At 46.0% G+C, this 20,383-nt stretch overlaps 1 protein-coding gene across 3 annotated transcripts in view; it reads left to right on the top strand.

Annotated features, from left to right (window-relative positions):
* The window catches only part of TBC1D1 (TBC1 domain family member 1), a 207,603-nt gene that overhangs the window by 157,164 nt on the left and 30,056 nt on the right, over positions 1 to 20,383 (top strand). For all 3 annotated transcript variants that reach the window (XM_037064349.1, XM_037064350.1, XM_037064351.1), the window contains 2 exons: positions 8,961 to 9,146; positions 15,965 to 16,126. In XM_037064349.1, the coding sequence (XP_036920244.1) occupies positions 8,961 to 9,146; positions 15,965 to 16,126 (348 nt within the window). The remainder of the gene's footprint in view (positions 1 to 8,960; positions 9,147 to 15,964; positions 16,127 to 20,383) is intronic.

The raw sequence follows: 20,383 nt of genomic DNA, 5'->3' as shown, positions 1-20,383 counted from the left end.
GAGGCAGGGCTGAGGTCATTGTCAGGCAGTGGGTGCTGGAGGGAAGTCCCCAGACACACCCGGCATGCGCACAGCCTGCCAGCATGGACCTAGGGCCTTGATGGAGGTGGTGCTTTCCCACCCGAGGTGCTTCATGAAACGGCGAGGCCCGCCATCTGAACTTAAGCGTTATGTAAGTGATGTAACAGGAGCGTGCACACCATGGCAAAGATCCGTGCTTTCCGTTCCAACTGAGGCTGAATATTTGTTCCTCTTTATAGTTTTATTGTTTTTAAACAGGAAACAAGAGGCCTGACCTTCAGCCTTCTCAAAAAGTTCAATATCATTTTCCTTGCAGATGCAAAAACAAATGCCAATTATTTCAAAGGCTAGTTTTATCCAGTGTGTTAAATAAAAATTCATTCATCTAGAGCATTTTCTTGGTTCTTTTCAAGCTTATGTGGCCTCTGTGTCTCTTCCACTGGGGAAACAAAAAGCTCTTGGTGTTTTGTGACTGTGCCTCCCAGTTCCACCCAGAGGGAGAAAGCCAGCAGGGGCTGCTGCCACCGGAGCCCCCAGACTGCCACTGCCACACCCCCTTTCTTCTGTCATCACCACGCCCCCTTTCTTCTGTCATCACAACCCCAACTCTGAGCTTCCTGGACTCCAGTCATCTTTATAGAGCCTTGGAAACTCAGCCCACTGACTTGGGAGGGTGTGGAAATAGGGTCTGCGGGGGTCTTCCGTTTCTAGTTTCTGCATGCCCTGGTCACTTGTTTTTTAAGTGTGTGCCTGCCCCCATCCCATAACCTCCCCTCCCATTCATCCAGTCGCAGGCAGTGCCAGGCTACAGCCACTCTAGGCTCAGCCACTCTCGTCTTCTCTTGCCACAGGCACAACAGCTGGTCAGTAGCCAAGGTGGGTCATTAAGTGAGCGGTTGGTAGTCACCTGCACACCTTGTCTGTGCTGCTGCACGTGCCTGCGATGTCCCCCCCATCACGTCCACCTGTCTGAATTTTCCTCGTTCTTTCTCAACCACCGCCACTTCCAACAACCTGAGGCTGATAATGAGAAAAGTAACGACATTGTGTGGAATGCTTCTAGTGCCGGGCGTGGTTTTTCCACAAGTTTACCTACTTCATGCCCAGGTAATCCTGTGAGACAGGCACTATTATTTAAATTTTGCAGGTGTGGGAACAGGTGGAAAGTGGTCAAACCACCTGTTTGAGGTTAAGCAGCTAGGTTGGAGGAGGAGCTAGTATTTGACCCCAGACATCTGGCTCCAGGGCCCATGCTCTCAACCTGATAAATAGGAGAAATCCATTTTCTTTGCTGAACTTTTAGAATACGAACAGTCATGTGCTTCCTTCAACCACCCTATTGAAAATTTTAAATTATTAAATATACTGGGGCAACATTGCTTAATAATATATGGTTTTGAGCTGCACAAGATTGTAATTTGTGATCTGTGTGCTCTATTGCGTGTTCCACACCCGGCACCTAGTCTCCTTCCGAGGCCGTGTGTTTCACCCCCTGTACCCATTTCACTGCCCCTCCACCCCCATCCAACTCAGGCAGCCGTCACACTGTTGTCTCTGTCTACAATGTTGTTTGTGTTGTCTGTTCGCTTGTTGCTTTATGTTTTATACCCCACATGTGAGTGAAATTACATGGTTGTGGTCCTCTTCCGTCTCACTTATTTCACTTAATGCACTCAAGATCATCCTCGTTTTCATAAATGGTGGTATTTCACCTCTGCATGGTGAGCAGTGTTGCGTTGTATGTGTGTCTGGCATCTTCCTCATCCATCCGTCCATCCGTCCATCCGTCCATCCGTCCATCCGTCCGTGCTTAGGTTGCTTCCCTGTCTTGGCTGTTGTACATGACACCGCAGTGAACATCGCCCTATTGAAATCTGAAGGGACTATTGTCATGCTCATATCTGCACTTCCAGCAGCAGGTGCCAAACACTTAAAAATACTCCTTTTTACCAAACAAATGTTACTTTAAAAAAATGTTTCCTTATAGCTAGACCATCAAACACTACAAGTGTAGAGAAATTAGGAAGTTCTTTCATCACTTTCCACAAACCGTCTAAAGAAGTCCTGGTAGGGTTGTACTGTGCGTCCAGAGCAGCTTGGGTTAATGAATTCGCTTGTCTGTGACTCTTCCCCGTGTACCTGGCTTTCCAGGCACAGCTTGGGTAGGGAACGGCAACCCTGCTCTCCTGGCTTCTCTGTTCTTCTGCAGTGGGGGTAACGCTATTCACGCTTCGTAGGCAGTGCGACGGCATCGCAGAGGACTGCCAGTTCCTTCCTGAAATCTACACGCTCACTTTCCTCTGGTTTTTAAAGACATTTTCCTCAGCTGTGGTTAACAGCGGGCGCTGCAGCTGTCAGCCCCTGTTGCCGTTAACTTTCCTCCAGAGAATCACGCTCAGTTTCCATTCTCATCTCCAAAAGTATTCGTGTTGTTAAAACAGAGGTTTAGGAATAACTGGAATTTAAACATTTCTTTTTCTTTTGGCACGGGAGATGAGAATTTTCAAGAGGGACTGAGAGAGGTACAAACTGCTCTATTGCGGGGTAACAGAAAAAGCCAGAATACTGGAGAACAGGGGTCTGTCTCTCCCTCTTCTCCCTGGAGCTCCTGTCTCTTGCGGGGCACTCACTGTGCAATTCACTGTCGTGTCTGCACCCACAGCCCAAAACTCAGCATCGGCGTCCTGTGAAAATACAAGGGAGGAGCCCATACCCGATACTTTCCAGAGCCAGGAGCTGGCCTTGTATGAGGCTGGCTGCATGCTCCTAACTCCGCGGCCCTGTCGCAGCCCAGGCTGTGTTCGTACCAACAGCGCAAGGTGGTGCTCTGCCCCACGCACTTGTGTGTGAGGAGAGAGGACGCGGCCGCACGGAGCTGTTGGGGAACAGTTTGGCATCTAAAATATTGACACGCCAGCATAGATCACATTTATGACTCTATTTAGAATGTCACCACGATGATTTAAATGGAGGCAGTTGTCTCGTAGGGCCCCTGAGTTATGGCTGGTTTTAAAATTCTTAGGACCCATCGAAGACTGTTGTTTCTGAAAGCCTACATAATTTAAGCATTCTACATCCTGTCATTACAGGAGATGTCAGAATAGTAAAATCCAGCCCTAGACTGACATGTTATTGTAGCCCTTTGGTTTTGTGGCTTTGCAGACTTTATAGATATGTCTCAGTGCCTGTGGTCTCCATAGCTGGTGGAGTCAGAGGTGAATGTTGTCTCTCACTATGTGAACCGAGGGACTGGAACCCAAGAAGGTGCGTGTGTGTACGGACAGGGACCGACCCCGCTGGCTGGGGCGTGCAGCAGCCCCTTCCCTGCCTCCACCAAGTGTGCTCTTGCTCGGCAGCCTGTCTGCGTGCAGCAGTCTCTCCACAAGGATATAAGTCAGGGAAAGAAGCCGGGCCCCCAGTGTTGTTCTGGAAAATAGCAGAAAAATCAGAGCAGCCTCTTAGACCACCTAGTACATCCTGTCCCGGGCACAACAAAGGGACTCAATGAAAGCTGGTGTCAGTGGCTTAGGAATTATCTGAGTTGCAATGACGTGCATATTTATTAGCAGAACAAGGTTCGCAGCTGACAGTTGTCCAGCATTTTCGTTATCCTCATCCTTCCAGTCCACTCAGCTGCTTACAAACGTGAGCTCACACATCAGTGCACACAGGTGTGCACACTCACACACAAAAGAGGGCCGATAACAGAGCTGCAGCCTTAGGCCAGGTCTGCATCTATCTGCATGAGTAAGAAAACGGCCTCTTGGGTTGAATTAGCCAGGCCAAATTTAGAACACACAGATATTTAACTGTTCCCCTTTTATAGATTACTAAACTACTTTGTTACTAGGCTACTCTTAATATGAACAAAAGATAATATATCTTTGAAATATTTGCTCATTTTAAACTATAACTTCAGTAATTGATGCCGCATAAAATGAATTTAGATGAAAGAGATATATTTTTCCCCATTTACAGGGTTTAGAGGACAATAAGTGACGGGTTTTAAAAATTCTGAATCAGGTTCTTGTTGGGGGTGAGCTGGTCCCCACTTCTTCCCGGGGGACATTTAGCAATGACCAGGCATTTCTGATTGTCGCTCCTGGGGTGAGCAGATACTGCAGTCCTCTGTGGGCAGTGCCCAGGGATGCTGCTAAACATTCCACAGTGCTCAGAGCTGCCCCCACCCCACCCAGGACGAAGGGTGGTGAAGCCCAAAATGGCAATAGTGTGGAGGCTGAGAAACCCTGCTGACCTCTTCAGTGGATTCACTTTTATTTTGTTAATTCAGAAGTGAAATGACCACGAGTACTCATAATCCTTCTTTGTGTTCTGCACTTGGCCTTGGCACCCTGACCAAGGCCCCGACAAGCTCTGGCCCTGTGAAGGCCTAAATTCAGGCAGCTGACAACAACGGCTTTGAACTGTGTCCCACTGGTAACAGAGGAAGGAAATGAAGTGCTGAGGTGGTAGTAAGCACATAGGGTCACAAGCGAGAATGAAAAGTGAAAATGCAGAGTAAGCCCCACAGTTCCCAGTGTGTTCGGGGAGCCAGCGGCGGTAGCATCGGGGGGCTCAGGAGCAGTGCAGACTCTCCAGTTGCCCCCAGACCTGCGAGTCAGGCTCTGCCCTTTAGCAGGATTCCCACGTGATGCTCGGGCGCCTAGGAGTTAGAAAAGCCCTGGACACACAGTTTTCACTCCGGAGAAAAATACACCTTGACTGCGACTCTGACTCTTACTAACTGTGTGACCTTGGCCAAGTTAAAAAAGCAAAGCAAAAAACCTCACTGTACCTTACTTGTTTGGCTGTGAAATGAGAATATCATCACCTTTTTCCTGAGGTGGAAGGGAGAATCGGCCAAGCTTATTTGTGTCAAGGACTTACCACGTGGTAGAAGCTCAACAAACTTGAATTGTGATTGAGAATAAGAAAAAGAACACGAAAGTGGAGGACATTAGGGAGGCAGTTTGTGCCTTAAACCTCACAGCCATCAGCACCAAACAGTGCTTGCGCTCTTGACAGATCTGATTTCGCTGGACAAGAAACTAGCAGAAGCCGGAGCTTCGTAAGCTTGCATACACTGTAGCCCTCGCCAGCAACCGAGCTGGAGAGAAGAAATGAAGCAAACGGCCTAAACCCCCAGACATGTCCCATCGGCCTGGCCTGAGTCACACCTGTTCTGTTCCTCATGCCCCATTTGAAAGTAATGAAGTGGGAATTTTCAGGACACCCAGGAGGAGAAAGGCTGTGGTAAACAGAGGAAGGAAACTAGGTATGATGAGCCCTTGTTTTGTTAATAGGGCCTAAGGATGGGAAAGAGTGCCATGTGATTTCACTTACACGGTCAATCCAAAGAACAAACAAAATGGAGATAGACTCACAGATACACAGCACAGATTGATGGTTGCCTGAGGGAGGGATGTTGGGGGACTGGGGGAAAAAGGTGAAGCTGTTAAAAAGTACAAGTTAGTAATCACGAAGTAGTCCCAGGGATGTAGAGTACAGCATAGGGAATGTAGTCAGTAATACTGTAATAACCATGTGTGGTGCCCGGTGGGTACTGGAAATATCAGGGAACACTTTGTAAAGTATGTGTGATTGTATAACCACTATGCTGTACACTTGAAACTAATACAAAATAATACTGAATGTAAACTAATTTAAAAATCAGAAAAAATTGTCTAACTCAATAAAAATGAATGGGAAAGAATTTTCAGCCTCATTTCACCTAGTGTTCTGTTGGCCGACAGGTCCCTGAGTTCTTGTGTACATGCGAATGTTTGCTGACACGCTGCTATAACATACATGTGGAAGTATGTTAACATGCCACTCTGACTACTGCTCCAGTGCCCACCTCACCAGCCGGGACTTGCTTTTTGGAAACAAGACTGTTGTGAACTGCCCTGGCTGGTATAGCTCAGTGGATTGAGAGCAGGCCTGCGAACCACACAATCACAGTTCGATTCCCAGTCAGGGCACATGCCTGGGTTGCAGGCCAGTCCCCGGTTCCTGGCAGAGGACGCACGAGAGGCAACCATACATTGATATTTCTCTCCCTCTCTCCTTCCCTTCCCCTCTAAAGATAAATAAATAAAATCTTAAAAAAAAAGACTGTTGTGAATCAGTGGGAGTGTAAATACTTCCAACACGAGATACAGCAGAACTTGAATCGTAATGGAGTGTTTAATGGAGTGTCCATCACAGTTTTATCAGCCAATGTGGTAAAAGAAAAAAAGAAGGAAAGAGTTCAAATGCAAGATTTCAAGCTGCAGAATAAGATTGAATAATACTGACTTGAATTCCTTTTGCAACAAGATTGAAGTTGATCATATTCAGTAATGATTGATTAGTCCTATGTATACAGGTGTTTGAGAGGTTAATTTGTCTTCCAGGTATTTTGCAGAGGAACTTTTTTTAAGGTTTTATTATTTATTTCTTTAGAGAGAGGAGAAAGGAGAGAGAAAGAGAGGGAGAGAAACATTATCAGCTGCCTGCCACGTGCCCCCAACTGGGGACCTGGCTAGTAACCCAGGCATGTGCCCTGACTGGGAATCGAACTGGCAACATTTCGGTTTACAGACCGGCACTCGACCCACTGAGCCACACCAGCCAGGACAGGAGAACATCTTTTAATCTTTGATATAAATCAGAGCAGTTCTGCATTATTTTTCTTTACTTTTCTGATTATAAAGATGTTTATTGTAATAAATGCAGGAAATTCAAAGAACAACAAGCATGTCCAAACCCAGCATCCATTTGCGTCTTCTTTTATCCAACAGTTATTTAAAAAGTACCGCTGGGTGCCAGGGGCTGTGCTGGGTGCTGGACAAACCCTCATTGTCAAGGTTGCTTTGTTGAGTCTTCTTTGAACTTCAGTTCATTGACTAAATTTTGATGTTTGAGCATTTTTTCTATGTCCTCAATGAACATGTGATAGCAGACTATAAGAACTGATGAGTTTACTGTGTTCTTACTGTGTGTTGGATCCTGTTTTAGTGGTTTGTCATGTGCATTAACTCAGTCCCTCCTGCACCACTGTCAGGGAGGTGCTGTTACTCCCACTTGACAGACCGGGAAACAGAGGCACAGAGAAATTAATTTGCGAAAGGTCACAGAATCGATAAAGGCAGACTCTTGACTGAAACCCAGGGAGCGCGGCTCCAGAGCCTGACGTTGTGATCACTGAACTGTACTGCCTGCCGTAGTGTTTTGACATTGAGATCACAGTACACAGTCTTATTTCCTGCATTTCTGTTGACCATCAGCGTGTGAGCGTCCTCCTTCGATGGACATGAACTGTCATTTCTTACCTCAAAGAAAGTAGAATGTTAATTTATTCACTTGTTTTAATAGGATCATCATGAAATGAGCATGTATAGAAATGGGGTCATAAGCATTTAAATGCTGCAGCAATCATTAAGGTTTCCTAATGGTTATCATAATTTTTTATTTTATTTTTATTTTTACATTTTATTTTTCAATTACAGTTTACATTCAGTATTATTTTATGTTAGCTTCAGATATGCAACCTGGTGGTTTCACAGTCACATACTTTACACAGTACTCCCCCTGAGCATAATTTTTTTATTCCAGTAATTTTAAGAGGTGTTGACCTGGACAAGTTATTTTAGGAAACTAAGCAGATGGCAGCTTGTGTTTGATTTCATAGCGGGAAAACAAACCCGACTTCAGACGAAGACAACGAGCAGTCAGTGCTGACGACTGTTCTGGAAATTAATCGTCAGCATGGGGTTGCGTTGGGGCCGTCGGCTGGCAGGGGTTGCACCGCGCATTACGGTACACCGTGGGGACTGTGAGACTCGAGTTGCTGTGAAGGGCTTTCCATGGCGTGTAAGCCCGTGATTACATTTAGCTTCAGTTCAGACAGAGGCTCCCAAGGATGAGTTGAGTCAGGGAGGGTCCATTTGTACAGGAACTTCCGCTGTTCTGCAAAACTAGTCTCACCGCGAGCAGGCGGGCAGCTCGCAGTGCGTGCTGTCAGTGTTTGTGAGGGTAACGCCTACTGCCAGCCACACAGGGTCTGCAGCCGAGAAAGGCACAGGTTCATGAGCTGTAAAGAGATTTCAACTAGAAATAGAAATTAAAACATTGGAAGACCCAGGAAACATTTGAATGGTGGGGGTATCCAGCGGAAAGCATAGGCTTCTGAGTCAGGCAGACGCAGGTTGGGATCTCAACGTACTCGCTTATTCACTCTGTGCCCCTGGGCAAGTTGCTTGGCGTCTCTGAGCCCGAGTTTCCTGTTCAGGCTAACCCCTGCCTTCTGGAGTTGTCCTCCTCGGGATCGAACAAGTCACTGTACGTGAAACACCTGGTACGGTGCCCAGGACTCGGTAGAGGATCTGTTAATGGTCACTGTTACTCTTATTTCAGAATACCTAGCCATGTAACAGGTGGCTAAAAGGCATATACAAGTGAGACCGGGTTGTAGTCCTGGCCGCGCTACTTCCCAGCCGTGTGACGTTGTCAAGTTACTTAAATTCCCTGTGCTTCACTTTGCTTTCTTTAAAACTGAATAGTTATAGTACCTATGTCATATGGTGGTTGAGTGTTAAATAAATTATTACACACAAAAGCCCTCAGAATGGTCTTGTACATAGTACTGGGTAAATGTTTGCTATTATTGTTTTTATTAATGTAGTCATTAACTTAGAAGAAGGTATGTTGCACCTTAATAAGTAGGTATATTTGACTACTTCCTCAGCTGCTACATCTTTTGTGGACTATTTGACATGTTGTTACATGTTCATTGCTCAAATGTAGTTTGTCACAGTGCGTGTTAAAACACCATTCATCGGATTGGGTGATACCATTATGCAGTATCCGAATGAGTAGAGTTTTCTGATTTGGCACAGTGGTTAAATACAAATTTTTGTTGAAAGATGACCATTCAGAAATGTCCTTTTCCCTCTCAGATTATTCCGAGCTGGGAGAGCTTCCCCCGAGATCTCCTTTGGAAGCAGTTTGTGAAGATGGGCCCTTTGGCCCTGTGCCAGAGGAGAAGAAAAGGACGTCTTGGGAGCTTCGAGAACTGTGGCGAAAGGCCATCCTACAGCAGATACTGCTGCTCCGAATGGAGAAGGAGAATCAGAAGCTCCAAGGTTGGTTTGCCATCTTTTGTGCTGAACAGGCCTGATGACTGTAACCTATCTTAGCTTTGAAGTGAAATCGCATCAGATGTAAGCATACTACCTTCCAGAGAAAGCAAGATACTCTTACATATATCTCTGTAAATGTGTGTATATATGTATGTAAACATCCGTTTACTTTCTCAGAGTTCACACTCTTTCGGGAGACCTAATGATCTCACCAACTGTATTAACTATGCTTGTATGGTCATTTTTAGCGTGATGTCTAGAACTTCTGAGAAACAACCTGCAAATACAGGCTTTAACCTTCTAAAAGTGGGTTTAGTTTTGTTTCTCTCTCTCTCCCCACACTTTGTGCACAGCCAGAGTCTCTGCCTGGGTGTTATGTATGAACGAGTCCCATGTAATCATTAAAGTTCATAACCTCACTCTGCATGTATTTTTAGTGAGTGGCCAAGTAACCTGAACACTTGGACACTAGCTGAGCTCTCCCTGTACTGACGTCGAGGTGTTTTATGGAGGCAGACTCGTTCACTCCTGAGGACATCTCCAGGAGGCAGGGGTTAGCCTGGAGAGGAAACCAAGGCTCAGAGAAGCCAGGCAATGGCTTGCCCAGGGTCATGTCAGTATCAAAATAAGACATGAACTTTGAGAGTTTAGATTTTGTTCATTTCCTGTTTCCATGCTGTCACTTGAAGCAGTAAATATTATTTTAAAAGTAGCTAAGTTTATGTACCCTGGGTGGTATAATGGAAAGAACATGGGTCTTAGGGTGTAGAGAGTTGCCTGGCCATAAAATAATGAGGATTTTGGTCAGGAAGTTTGGACATTCTCTCAAAGGGAGACCATACAGGTGGTTCAGCCTTGCTGTCACTCCCAAGGAAATTTTGGAATTAGATTGTAGTGGTTCCCCCTTTAGCTGTGGTTTCGCCCTCTGGGCTTTCAGTGACCCCGCAGTCCAAACATATGAAAAGGAAAATCCCAGAAATAAGCAATTCATGAGTTTTAAATTGTGAGCTGTTCAGAGTAGTGTGATGAACTCTCCAGTTGTCCATCCTGCCCGGGACATGAATCATCCCTTTGTCCAAAGTGCCCTCGCTGTATACACTCTTCACTCATCACTCACTTCGCAGCTGGCTTGGTTATCAGATCCACTGTCATGGTGTCACAGTGCTTGTGTTCGAGGAACCTTATGTTACTTAATAATGGCCCCCAAGCACAAAATTTGGATGTGCCAAAGTGAAGCCGTAAAGTGCTTCCTTTCAGTGAAAAGGTATCTAGGTATAGGAAAAACATAATATGTACAGGACTCAGTGCTATCCGTGCTCTCAGGCTTCTGCACTGAAGGTACCTGGCCCACATCCCCTGTGGGTAAGTGGGGCTACTGTACATTTCACTGCACTTCCTCCTTTTAATAATGATCTTGCTTGTCGTTAAGAGATGAAAGTCATTAAGATACTAGACTTGATGAATATGATTCATTGTCCAGATAAGCAGATTATCTTTGACCAAAACAAGAAGTAAAATATAAAGTAATGAGACCTTTTGATACGGAAGTGGTCCAGCGGTTGTAAGAGGCTGCTTACGGATGCAGACTGGTGCTGAAGCTGAGGGAGCTGGGTCATCCCGTGTGTGAGCAGAGGGGGCTGGGGGGCTGCACCGGGGCCTTTAGGGCAGTGAGCGCTGAGGGTTCTCCCAGCTGTTTTCCTACCATTTGCTTGTGTGATTTGAAGGTAAGTGATTCTGGAAGCAGATGTCTAAAACAGGTTTGATAGTGATGGCACCGCTGAGTGTCGTCAGCTAAGTGACAGCTTTGGAGCACACACTCGCCTTCACGTGTATGTTGGCTGGGATTTTTGTCAAAAGCAAGAAGGCAGTCGTGTTTATCCCATAGGTCATAAGCTTTAGTGCTTATCCTGGTCAGTTGTGCACATGGCAGCCACGGAAAATCAGGGCTCACCTGCGAAATGGGGATGGCGCTGGCTGGCCTCTTAGGGATGTTGGGAAGAGTTGTGACTATAATTGATGAGATCAGGATATCACAAAAGCGAGGCTGTTGTAAAGCTATGTGAATGGCCACTTGCCAGACTTGAATGAACTGGGACATTTCTTAAGGTGACCTGGGACACCTTGCCTTGTATACTTTCACCAGCCCCTCCCAGAGTCTCTCCGCTGCCTCCGGCTTCATCTGGCAGTGTGGGCGTTCGTTTTCACTGCTGGGACTCATTTCTCTCCTTAGCTCTGCAAAGTTCAACGCATGTTTACCTTTGTGATGGAAGCACAGTACACTTGCTGAATATAATTTAGCAAGCATTATATTGGTGTGCACAGGACCTGTATTGCTGAGAAATAATCCTCAGTAAGAGCCTGGTCATGAGCCACCTCAAAATGTTTAGTAAGCTGTGTTGGGTGGGATGGGGGCCCAGAATTTTGTCATGAAATACAGAAGCAAAATTTGATAAGAACTAACAAGGGAGTGTACTAAGTGCTAGAGAGACAGTCATTTTATTGCCTTTTTTCAATCGCTTTAAAAAAGGAAAGTTAAATTGCAACTGGGAGTGACTCTTGAAATTGATCATGGGTTCAGGCCAACTGGCATGCTCTTTGGAAAAGAAATTGAAAAAAACATGCACGAGGAGGTTCTCTCTACAGTTAAGTCGAGTTCCTGGCTCTTGCATATGTGGATTAAATATTTGTTACAATGACCACGTCATTGAAATCTGCCTCACTCGTTGTAGACATTTGGAAGCTGAATTGTAATGCCCTAGTGAAACAGCTCATTTTTTCAGTGACGTTGGAACTAAAATGCACCCCCTCTCTGCTGCCGAGCCAGCAGTCCTCCGTCGTGCCCCTCTGCAAGGCCGTTTTCCCTCTATTGTAAATGAAGACACAAGCCACCTAATGCAAGACATGATTCAATACAAGCACAGTTTTTGGTCGGTACATTATTGCTTTTTTGGACTGCCTCTCATAGTTCAGCATTTCTTGTTTAAGATTAAAATGTTACAGGTGTTATATCTGCATAATGATGTGTCGAATTTGGAATTTTAATTGAATTGTAATTCAAGGTATTTTTGAAGAGGTTGTTCCCTGACTATAAAAAATACTACAGTGTAAAAAAGAAATAATGGATGTAAGTTTTTCTAAACTGTCTATAAGCCTGGGCTCATTGAATTACTGAGGCTTCCACCCCTTAGCCCTCCCTGTCCAAGCTTTGGAGAGGTGCTGGCAGTTGGCAGACTGTTTTATCTGTGGGCACAGTTGCTAACGGCACAGGATTGGGGTGGGCAGCCACCACCCGCCCTACACAAAGGACGTAAATGAGACCTGAATATTAATCTAAAGTCCAAGTTAGCTCATACACCCATGTTAAATGATAAGTTTTTAGATGACTCTTTTGCAAAGTTACAAAATCTGATCTCACGCAGGCCTGGTTTCTTCCAGCCCTAGAAGCTCACAGAACTGGGATTTAGACCCTTATTTACTGTAATAAACAGTTCGGTCTTGTATCTAATGTTCTCACCTTGGCTCCTTGACATTTGTCACAGGCCCGCCCCATCCGCCTTAGTTGACAGCATTTCGGAGGCCGCCAATTTGAGGCGTCATCGGGTTATCGGACAGCAGGATGTTGCCTGGGCCAACAGCAGAATGCAAGGATCAAGCCTTTGCAGCTGAGTCTTCTGGCCACATAGTTCTGTTGTGTTGACTCCAGAGCAGGTTTCTCGCCTTGCTTGCTGGGCTCTCAGTGCAGCCCGACATGCTGACAGCAGAGTTCACTGCCAGGGAACTGTGCGCCGGCCCTGAGACCCTGTGCTGCCGGCGTCAGCAAGTCTCGTCCTGTGCCCGACTTGCCACAGGGGCCCTTCAACTCGGGTGGCATCTATTGTGTTTCCTCACAGCCCAAATGAATGTAGGGTGGCCAGTTTTGGAAAATTTGCACTCCACAGATGTAGGGAGTTGTTTAACAGGACCTTGATAGTGTATTCTTCAAAGTTAGCAGGAGAAGAATAAAGATAGGAGATGAGAAATCACAAACGACAGGGGGAGCCCTCCTAGGCCTGTAGTCACTAGCACCCACCAGCGAGTCGGTAGCCTTGTCGCGTCCCTGAATTGCTATGAACTTTAGTTATTGTGTCCACGAAGTGAGAGGCTGGACCGGGAATCTCTGCAGGCCTTCTTAGTGCCCTTTTTTTTTGGTATGTATTTGTATTTAAAGGCAGTAATTGGGTCACTTAAGTACAGAATCCATGCATCAGATGAATAAGGTCTTACCACCAGGGTACCATTAGCCAGATTAACTGAGTTAGCATTTGCTCAATTTCTAACTTGGAAAAAGACAATATTTTATATTATCAGCACTTACTTTGTAAAACAACGTTTTGTACCTTCTTCATTGTCTGACTCATATGGCACCCCTGTCAGCTAGGTGGCTTTGTAGGGGGAGGGCTTGGAAAAAAGGTCAGTGGCCTCTGCTCACCATTCTGTCTGAGAGAAAGGTGTTCCCCAGTTCTCACCTTGATGCCAGACACTTCCGTTCCTCTCCGTATGCCACTGGTGCCTCTCAGGCTACTACCCTGTGCTGGGGCTCAGAGGGAGTAAGTCTGAGTAAGTCCATCTGTGGGTTAAGAGGAACTGCTTGGGACCCCAGAAGTTTCTTTCACCTACTCAATCCCCACAGATTTTTACAGCCAGAAGTTCTAAGGAGTTATCTTCCTGGCACTGGAACCCTGGGCTGGGGGGCCTGGAGTGGGACTGGTACTTCTTGCTGCTGAGATAGCCCTCCAGAATTTTTATCTACTGCAGGTGGATGTGGGACGAGCCCATTCTGCATCTAGGCTCCTCCTACCAGTCTGGACGGATGTGGTTTCTTTAATTCTGTAGTTGCCAGACTTCTGTTCAGCTCAGTTTCTGTCTGTTCGGAGTAATGGTGGTTCTATATTTTAGCTGTAATTTTGATGTGGTGGTGCAAGGGGGCAAGTCATGTTTACCTATGCCACCATCTTGACCGGAAGTCCTAATTCTCATTTTAAAAGCAATAGGAACTGGGGTTCAGAAGCATTGTGATAAAAAAGAGAAAAAAAGCTTAGTGGGCCTGTTTTAGCTTTAGTGAGCTAAACCTGAGGGCTTCACATTCTACCACCAGCACTTCTTACTTCTGTGGCTCTGGGCAAAGGAAAGACGTTGGTCAGCCTTGGTCTCCTTCGGAATAGAATGGGGTTGGCGTGGGAGAGGGTGTGTATTTGCAGGGAATGGGGCAGAACCGACTTCTGACATGTGTCCACTGTGACTTACCAGTGTCTGTAGGACGCAGGACAACTTTATGCCGATAAACGTAACTATTGGGTTGGACAAAAAGTCGGTTACATTTTTTCTGTAAAATAAAAGACACATTTTTCATTCTTACCAGTACCTCTGTTGGGATATGTTGAGTATGTCAGCCATCTCCTGCTATTGGCTTCCAGTAGATAGAGGACAGGGGTGCTGCCAGTCATCTTCCCACGCGCAGGGCAGCCCCACCCACAGCAAAGCTTTGTTTGGCCGACATGTCAGTGGTACCAGGAACCTTCACAAACCACTTCTGACACCTTCAGTCCATCACAGCACCTTCTCCACAGACTGCGAGAATCTTTGTTTTTGCATTTCAGTTGCGTTTTTACCTTTCTTGAAATAATAAAGCATAATATGCCAAAAATGTTGCATATTTTCTGTCATCTTCAATATTAAAATGACTACATAAAATGCACCCATTTTGACAAGATTATTTTAAAAATGCGTGCTGATATGACAGCTGTCACAATACCATCTAACAAAATGGTTTGGAGTGACATTAAAGACACCAACTAAAGCCATTGTATGGAGAAAAATAAATGAAGTCTTTGGCCAACCCGATAGTTAGGTGAAATGGACAAACGTCTTGAGAGATGCATTTTACCAGGAACGGGAATGAGAACAACGAAAACATCCAAATGGCACTCTACCTGTTAAAGAGATCGAATTTGTACTGAAAATCTTTCACACAAAGAAAATTCTGGCTCGGAGAGCTCCCCTGGATTCTAGAAAACACATAAGATCCTTAACTGATCTCTGCCTAATCCCAGAAAAAAAAAAAGTGTGAGTTATGACAGCAAACTCTGCAGCACGATGAGGCCAAGAGTCGCAGGTCAGGTCTGCTCTGCTTCCTGCTCTGGGGCTGTGGCGCAGCTCCTGAGCCTCTGGTGCCTCTGGGTGACGTTCAGGTTGAATGTCACTAAACATAATGTACTTAAGAGGTATACTACTTGTCGTTACTGTGAAGAAGTCAAGTTTCGCAGCTCTGCAGCAGTCTGTGTCTTGGCCTATACGTAGCTGTATGTCCTCCTGGCTCTCCTAATGAACTCACGGTCTAGATCGCAAATGTGATGTGAGGTGGGTTTGGGGGCTGACAGTGTTGCCACTTTGTCTAAATTGGATTTAGTGATTTTGGGTGGAAATGAGGTGGTCAGTTTTAATTTACTAGAATTGTTCATTTAAAATTCTGTATTGCGCTCCCCCCACCCACCCCCGCCCGGACTCCAGTTTGGTAATATAGGTATAATTCTTCTCCATACAGCTTTAGACTGAATAGGGTTGGTGGGAAATTGTAGCCACCTCTGTGTACATGAGGACATGTCATATGAAAAGTATAGATTTATCTATTCAGCTCCAGGAAGCAGAAACACAACTATTGGCAGAAGCTCCCTGGAGGGGGTTTGGCCCTAAATAAGAAAAAAAACCCTTGGAGAGCCACGTCGTGAAATGGAAGACAGGTAGCCGTAGTGTTCACTCATGTGCTCTTGAATGGTCTGTTCCAGCTTCTGAAAATGACTTGCTGAACAAGCGCCTGAAGCTTGCTTATGAGGAAATCACTCCTTGTCTTAAAGAAGTAACGACCGTGTGGGAAAAGATGCTCAGCACTCCAGGGAGATCAAAAATTAAGTTTGACATGGAAAAAATGCATTCAGCTGTTGGGCAAGGTAAGCCTTACTGGGAATTAGTCTGCAAACCTCACCCCTCACTGACAGTTGGGGAGATGTATGAAATTTAAAAAAAAAATTTAAATGCAATTTTAGTGGGCGTCTCTCTCCTATTTCTCATTAATCTGTTTCCAGATATTTTAGTGAATTGATGTGACTTTCATTACCTTTCATGCTTCCTTTTAAGCAAATCAGTTACAAGGCCCAGAAAACCAGTAAACAGGAAGAAGACAGAGGAAAACCCAGGACTTAGTTGCCTGCAGACTGGGTGACTGGGTCTCTGAGTTCAATGGTGACCTGAGAGCCAGTCGTGCGGCCTCTCTCTGAGCACCCCCAGGGGGCAGCGTAGAGTATTGGGCACAGACTAGAGACAGGTCACCCCAGCTTCAGACCCCAGCCCTCCCAATCTGCAGTGTGATCTCAGGCAGGCGACTTAACCTCTCTGAGCCCCACTTCCCGCCTCTGTGAGATGCGGGTGAGGACAGTGGTGGCCTCAGGGAGCACCCTGCCTGTGTCTGCTCCACCCAAAGGCCCTGAGGAGGGGGCGGTTTTGCTGCTGTTTTTAGTGTCGTCTGCTGACCGTGTATGAATCCAAACCGTTACTGGCTCACGATAAGTACAGAACTTGAGACCAAGCATTTAGAAACTTTTACAGCCATTTGACAGATCCTAATAAAAAAAAATGTGGACTTTCATTTTGTCAGGTTTTGTTTTCTCATTTTATTTTCCTACTAATTCATTTTTTACTATATGGTATAAAGGTATCAGTTTGCTGTGGACTGGAAAATTTTTAAAGAAAAAACTGGTCATCCATCACAGGTAGTTGGAGAAGCACCATTTTAGACCTTAACTGCAGTGCCCATTAGCGTTCGAGTGAAACAGCCGTTTCCGTTAAAATGTGTGTGAGGGTGCTGGCCAGAGTGGAAGCACGAAGTCGGATCGCATCCCAGTGCCTCTGAGTGCTGGCCAGTGTAGCCGTGAATAACCAAGTGTTTAGAAGAAGGGTGGTGCATATATAACTCTTACGGTTTTCTTCTGACTTTGTTAGCCGCTCAGTGGAAGAAGCTACACATGTGTCGCTCCTCCCTAAGAGAGTGATTGGGCAGAATAGTCTTGTTCTTCCCCAGTCGAGTAGGCCTTGTCGAGCCCCTCTGGGTTCTGACAGCATCACCTTTCGTAACACTCGGTCATTGTTAGGTGACGTTCCCCTCTCTAGGGACCGGGAAATGTGGACTGAGAGCAGTTGAGTGGTGACCACAGAGCTGGTCTCACCCTGGTTCTAGGCACTGTCTGGTGTTGCCCGTGGTTGAACCGCACCTCAGCAGTACTGTTCTCTGAGACCAGAAATGTGGGAGGTGGTGAAAACTCCCTGGGTGATCTTTGGCAGGTGCCCCCACCTCTCTGGGTTCTGGCCTCCCGGCTGCTAGAATGAGAGGCATGGACCAGGGAGAGAACCTCAGAGCTCCCTTGCAGGTCTCACATTCTTTGCGGCCATAGTCGTAGCTGGAGGCTTACCACTGCACCACGCAGCCCTCAGTAGCTGTTTTGAAAAAGGAGGAAGCAGAGAAAAGAATGAGTTTATTCTTTCCCTCTTTACTGTTGACTACATAAGACAGCTTTGCTTCTACAAAAGGTAAGTCACCTGGGTCTGTGATAGCTGTTCCAGATGTTTGACTTTCTTAGAAACCTGACTCCTGGAAATAGTGGTTTTCATCATACATTTTATGAGGGGGACCACCAGAAATACTCTCAGTATCCAGACCCTGTGTAGTGATGTTAGGAGAGACAGTTGAACAGTTTGTACACTGAGGGGAACTAAGGCTGACCCAGAATTTCCTCATGTATTCCCGACAGTGCCACCTCACTTTCTATGGCAGGAACTCTGTGTCTTCAACAGTAAAAGGGCTTTGTCAGTTACTCAGCTGGTTTCAACACATAGGATTTAATGACTCCAAACAAAAGGCCATAGCTCGTCCTGTAGCTCAGAATAAAAAATGAGATCAAATCAGAGCTACCCACACCTTTGACCTTCAGGTCTAGGCCAAGTCACTTCCAAGCCCTTAAAAGAAAAGACAGTCCCTTTATGGGTAAGACACCTCTCGTTGGTGGAAATAAAGGGATTTATAAACTTTCCAAGTCAAAACTGAATCACAGTAGCAGGATTAGGATGTCAGCTTGGGAGAAGGAAGAATAGTTCTGTGGAGTTTTAAATATTCCAAAGCTTAGTTTGGGTTTGAATGATTTATTTAATGGTCTATTTGTATGATCTCATTTGCTTAATGATTAAAAGATGTCAAGTAGCTCTTTATAAACTGGGTGTGCTTTTCTAGGAGTGGGGTTACGCAGAGGAGACCTGAGCAGTTGGAAGGAGGGGCCAGATGCAACCCCCCTTACCTTTGGCCCAGCAGTGCCACATACAGAAACCCAGCCTGGATACCCATCAGCCAAAAATGGTCTGCAGTGGGGAAGATGCTTCTTGTGGCATTAGTAGCCAAGAAATAAAACAGAACCCAAATTCCCGACCATGTGACCACACCCACGTCGTATTCCTTGACAATGACACAGTAGGTTTGTATTGATGCAGAAGATGAGTTGCTAAATGAAAGAGAAAAGGCCAGCATGGGCTCACACGTACAGTTGCGTGCCTGTGTGTGTGTCCTGGGTGCTTGCGGACATCTGCGTGGTGAGCAGGATGACGGACATCTGGTCGGCCTGGCCTCGCCCTGGTTTGCCGCTTGTTCCAGTAAAACAGCTAGTATCCTCCCTTTCCATTGCTTCCAGCAGCTTCCTGTTTTGGATGGCGAATTCTATATTTACTCTAGCTATGGGTAGCTTTTCACTTTCTTCTTTATACCTTTTGCTCTTTCAGACATATTTTATTTAAATAGCAAGCATGTATTACTTTTAAAGTCATAAAACTTAAAAGGTATTAATGCTTGGGTGGTGGGTGCCTACAGGTCCTGGGTCGACTGTGCCAGAATTCTGTCTCGGGCTGGGCGTGCAGGCAGAACCGGGATGGGGATTCCAGGTCATTCTTAGCAAAAGCCCTGGCTCCGATTTGCATGACCCTTTGCGTTTAAATCACCGTCTGAGCTTTCTCTGAATTAGCGGCGTACGTGGTGCTGCCCGGTGACACAGCCAGTGTTTTCTTCCTCCCAAAAGGTGAAGGTCTGATAAGCTTGGTGTGAGTGATTTAGTTAGTAATAGGAGGAAATTGTTCATCTCGTAACTTGGGAAAATTTCCCGGTTTGAAAAAAATATTTTGTGAAAAGCCCCACTATAAGTCACTTACCATGCTGACTGGTTTCCAGGCCAAATTTATTTCTAATATGGTTTGAAGTGTTCTTAAAGGCTAGCCTGTGCGTATTTGTACACACAGGCACCGAAGATGTATCTCGGCAGAAATAGTAGAGAACGAGAGAAGCAGTAAAAGGCTATCGGGAGGCCCAGGGCTTGGTAGTTTCCTGTTGCTGCCAACAGATGATCACAAAATGGGCGGCTGAAACAACAGATTATTGTCTCGCATCCCGGAGGCCTGAAGTCAAGGGGTCGGCAGGGCTGCCCTTGGCCCCTTCCAGCTTCTGGTGGCTGCTGGCACCTGGACTTGGAGCCGCACCCTCCAGTCCCTGCGTCCACAGTCCCACGGCCGCCACTGCTGGTCTCCTCTCTGTGCCTCGTGCAGAGACGCTGTGTTGGATAGGAGGCCCACCTGGGTAATCCGGGCGGTGGTCTCATTTCAAAATCTGGATTGTCGCTATGAAGACCCTCTTCCCAAATGAGTTCACGTCCACTCGTTCTGGGGACTAGGACGTAGACGTGTCTCTTTGGAAGCCACCGTTCAACCCGCCACACGGGCCATCAGATTAACACTGAGCTGTGTGTTCAGAGAAGGTGTGGGATGTGGTCACAGTTAAGTGTGGCCCTGTGTTTCTCCCACGGGCTTTTTTCTCTTTTTACAGTTGGTATGTGTAAGGGAAAAACCAAATTACCTAGCACACCTTAGGTATTCCCAAGAGATGGCTGTGAGTGATTATTTCAAAATAGTTCCTGTGGGCCGAGTAATACACTGACTGCTATCTGGTTCAAATCTGCAAATGGTTATTTTATTATTAATTGCTGGTAGGAACATAAAATATTTCTCTCCAGTACCTGGGTGAGCAGGCGCATGTCTGACCATTGTGACAGGGAGGACATCGCTAGAAAATGTCACTCCCACACTGCGGCTGCCACTGACTAGCTGGGCGATCTCAGGCAGGG

This window comes from Sturnira hondurensis, unplaced genomic scaffold (genome assembly GCF_014824575.4).
Source record: "Sturnira hondurensis isolate 20B ecotype Veracruz unplaced genomic scaffold, ASM1482457v3 Scaffold0015056, whole genome shotgun sequence".
Classification (NCBI taxonomy): domain Eukaryota; kingdom Metazoa; phylum Chordata; class Mammalia; order Chiroptera; family Phyllostomidae; genus Sturnira; species Sturnira hondurensis.
The sequence above is the reverse complement of the archived record's forward strand: the minus strand, read 5'-3'. Positions and strand labels throughout refer to the sequence as shown.